This window comes from Neopelma chrysocephalum, unplaced genomic scaffold, assembly GCF_003984885.1.
Source record: "Neopelma chrysocephalum unplaced genomic scaffold, ASM398488v2 Primary Assembly neopelma1_94990, whole genome shotgun sequence".
NCBI classification, from domain to species: Eukaryota; Metazoa; Chordata; class Aves; order Passeriformes; family Pipridae; genus Neopelma; species Neopelma chrysocephalum.
In genome coordinates this window covers 1-3,168 of record NW_020923692.1, presented here as the reverse complement: position 1 = coordinate 3,168, position 3,168 = coordinate 1, and the positions used below count along the sequence as shown (strand labels likewise).

The 3,168-nt window shown below is 55.3% G+C and overlaps 1 protein-coding gene across 1 annotated transcript; it reads right to left on the bottom strand.

Moving 5' to 3' along the window:
- Positions 1 to 345: 345 nt before the first annotated feature.
- Positions 346 to 1,632, bottom strand: LOC113980698 (E3 SUMO-protein ligase PIAS4-like). Its single transcript, XM_027707902.1, has 2 exons — positions 1,436 to 1,632; positions 346 to 719 (listed from the first exon to the last, which is right to left on the bottom strand). The coding sequence occupies exons 1-2, from the start codon at positions 1,545 to 1,547 to the stop codon at positions 514 to 516; spliced, it is 318 nt and encodes a 105-aa protein (XP_027563703.1). The 5' UTR covers positions 1,548 to 1,632; the 3' UTR covers positions 346 to 513.
- Positions 1,633 to 3,168: the final 1,536 nt, after the last annotated feature.

Here is a 3,168-nt window from a genome sequence, read left to right as displayed (position 1 = left end):
CCCCCCCCCCCTCACACACAAACCCTGCCCTCCCCCCTCCCCCTCCCTCCCCCACCCCCAGCAAAACCTTTAGATTAATTAAGGAATGGTTATTTAACAAGAGGATCAAACTGCCCACGGCTTTGGAGATGCAGGGCTGGGTGTCCTGGAGGTGTGCAGGTGAACTCCCTTGATCCTGGCATCCAGGGGAGGGAGGATCCTGCCTGGCTTAAGACACTTTCCTTCCTTCAGGCTCCAGTTCAGGGTCAGGCTCTGAGTGGGGTCGTTTTCCAACCAAGAAGCAGCTCAAAATGGTTTGTTTGTGGTTTGTTTTTGTTTTTTTTTTTGTCGCGTTTTGTGGTTTTTTTTTTCTTTTTTTTTTTCTCTCTCGTTTTAATGAATAATTCGGAATAGGAAAGTCAGAGGAGATGAGGGAGGGAGGGAGATGAGGTGGGAGAGGACGTTTCTCCCCCTTTCCTCCAGTTTAATAAGCACCAGAGTATTCAAGTGTGTCCGTCGGGATGCGGAGCCACGTCAGCAGGCAGAGACTAAACCTTTCTCGTAAGAGCAGCGTCGTTTGGGTTGGGGTCCCTCGTCGTCATCATCCTCTTCCTCGTCCTCCTCCTCCTCTTCCTCGGAGGATGAGCTGTCCAGTGTTAAATCCACGACATCCGCGGGGGCTTTGCCGTTCTCGCCGTTGCCGGCGGGGGGGGGAAGGAGCCCGTTCACATCCGAGGAGCCTGGAGAGGGTGGGGGGAGAGAGGAGGGAGTGAAACACGGGGCAGGGGATGATCCAACGCTCCTGGATGGTCAGCATGGAGGAGGGAAGGCTCCAGGGAAACCTGAGAGCCCCTTCCAGGGCCGAAAGGGGCTCCAGGAGAGCTGGAGAGGGACTTAGGACAAGGGATGGAGGGAGAGGACACAGGGAATGGCTTCAAAGTGAAAGAGGGGAAATTTGGGTGGGATATCGGGAAGGAATTCCTCCCTGTGAGGATGAGGAGGGCCTGGAATGGAATTCCCAGAGAAGCTGTGGCTGCTCCATCCCTGGAAGTGTCCAAGGCCAGGATGGAGAAGAAAAGATTCCAAGGAGACCTTAAACCCCTTCCAGGGCCTGAAGGGGCTCCAGAAGAGCTGGAGAGGGACTTGGGACAAGGGCTGGAGGGACAGGACACAGGGAATGGCTTCCCACTGCCAGAGGGCAGGTGGGATATTGGGAAGGAATTATTCCCTGGGAAGGTGGTGAGGCACTGAAATGGATTTTCCAGAGAAGTTGTGGCTGCCCCATCCCTGGAAGTGTCCAAGGCCAGGTTGGAGCAACCTGGGATAGTGAGAAGTGTCCCTGCCCATGGCAGGGGGTGGCACTGGATGGGCTGGAAAGTCCCTTCCAACCCAAATCATTCCGGAATTCTGTGATTTCCTACAGGGATTTCAAGCCTTTATCCCCATGGAGACTCACCTAGAACTAAGATTGGGCACTGGGGGCTGCAGCTCCTCTCCTTCTCAGCTCGGATGGGACACCAGGAGCCGTCCACCAGGTACTCGATCTCATCCGCGTCTTCACATTCCATCAGGATCTTGGAGAGGAGCCTGCACGGGACACAGGAGGAGCTGTCACACCCCAGACAACCAGCACAGTGTCTTCAGTGACCCTGCATCTTCCACCTTCACCAGCCCTACATTTCAAGGGAATGTGGTGCTGGCAGAAGGCTCCCGAGCTGGGAGCCCTTGGGAGTCGTGGAATTTATTCCCATAAAACCAGGGCCGGTTCTGAAACCGTCCCAGTCCTCCCTGACTGGGAGCACCCAAACCATCAAGCACCACCTTAATTAGGTGCAATTAAAGACAGTTTTGCCTCTTCACCCAGTTTCCCAGGTACTGCTTCCAGGCAGAGCCTGCTGTCCCATCCCAGGGACATTCCTGGCATTAGCAGAAGGTGAAATATCCTGTCACACTGGGAAATCAGCAATCCAACAAGCAGCACCTCGTTTCCTTCTCAGTTTTATTTCCCAAATCTCCACAGTTGCCACCAAAACAACATATGGAGCCTCCCTGCAACAGGAAAACCATGTTCAGGACTGGAATTACACCTGGAGTGGATCCCTCGAGGTCAGGCCTTGCAGGGATCCAACTGGAATGAGGCCCTGAGTCCAGAGAAACAGGGGGTTTGCTTTATTCCCTGTGTCCCACTGTTTGCCTGGGATGCTTATTTGGAACTGCAAGGCCTCATTCCCTCCTGGACTCGAGCATTTCCCTTCAAGGAGAAGGGAAAATTCGTAGCAAAAAACTTACAAGCTCAGGAGAAACTTTAGGCCCTGTCAGGGAGAGAGTTTCGGCTTTGCCCAGCTCCTGCAGGAATTGTCTCCATGGACAATCCCATCATCCAGCAGAGCAACCACCAAGCTGCACTTCCCAAAAAGCTGACAAGGCCCCAAGGATCCCAGACCTGACCAACCACCTCCCTCCTCGGGAGCCTCCGGCTCTTCCCTGACTCACAGTGCCAGGTTCCCTCAGCCACTTCCAGGGAATCTGAAACAACCTTCATCCAACAGAACCGGCACCAAAACTCATCCCTGAGCAGTGCAGAGCAGGGATTAAAGGCTGCTGAGCCTTCCCCTGTGACACCCTCCTCCTCCTCCTCCTCCTCCTCCTCCTCCTCCTCACCCAGGACACGAGGGGCTTCCACAGCCCAACCCCTCCTACCTTCCCCTTGTTAGGGATCTCCAAGGAACTGGATTTTCCTGTTGGGGTTGGCCAGAGGACAAAGCAAACAGGTTATCTGTGCTGAGGCTGCTCCAGCCTCCAGACTGCCTGGAAAGCCACAGCTCCTGGATCAAACGAGGAGCCACAAACGCGGCGACGCTCCGAGAACCGTCGGCCCGGCCCTGGGAACAGACTCGTGTGCCAAGGGAGCTGGATGCACCCCAAAAACCACTCTAAACCCTCCCTACTTTTGAGGGAACCTGCATCAGAGGCCAATTCCACGAGCCATGAGGGTGGAGCTGGTTTTCCAGAAGGCAGGAACCACGTGTCTGGCTCCAGCAGTCCTGGGGGTGGCTCGGGGCTTGGCCAGCACCACGACAGTGCTGGTGGTCCCAGCCCCAGAATTTTGGGGCAACAAAGCTGCTTCCAAACCCACCCCAAAAGTGCTGCACCAAAGGTCTGGTCCCTCCCAGCACATCCCACACCCCA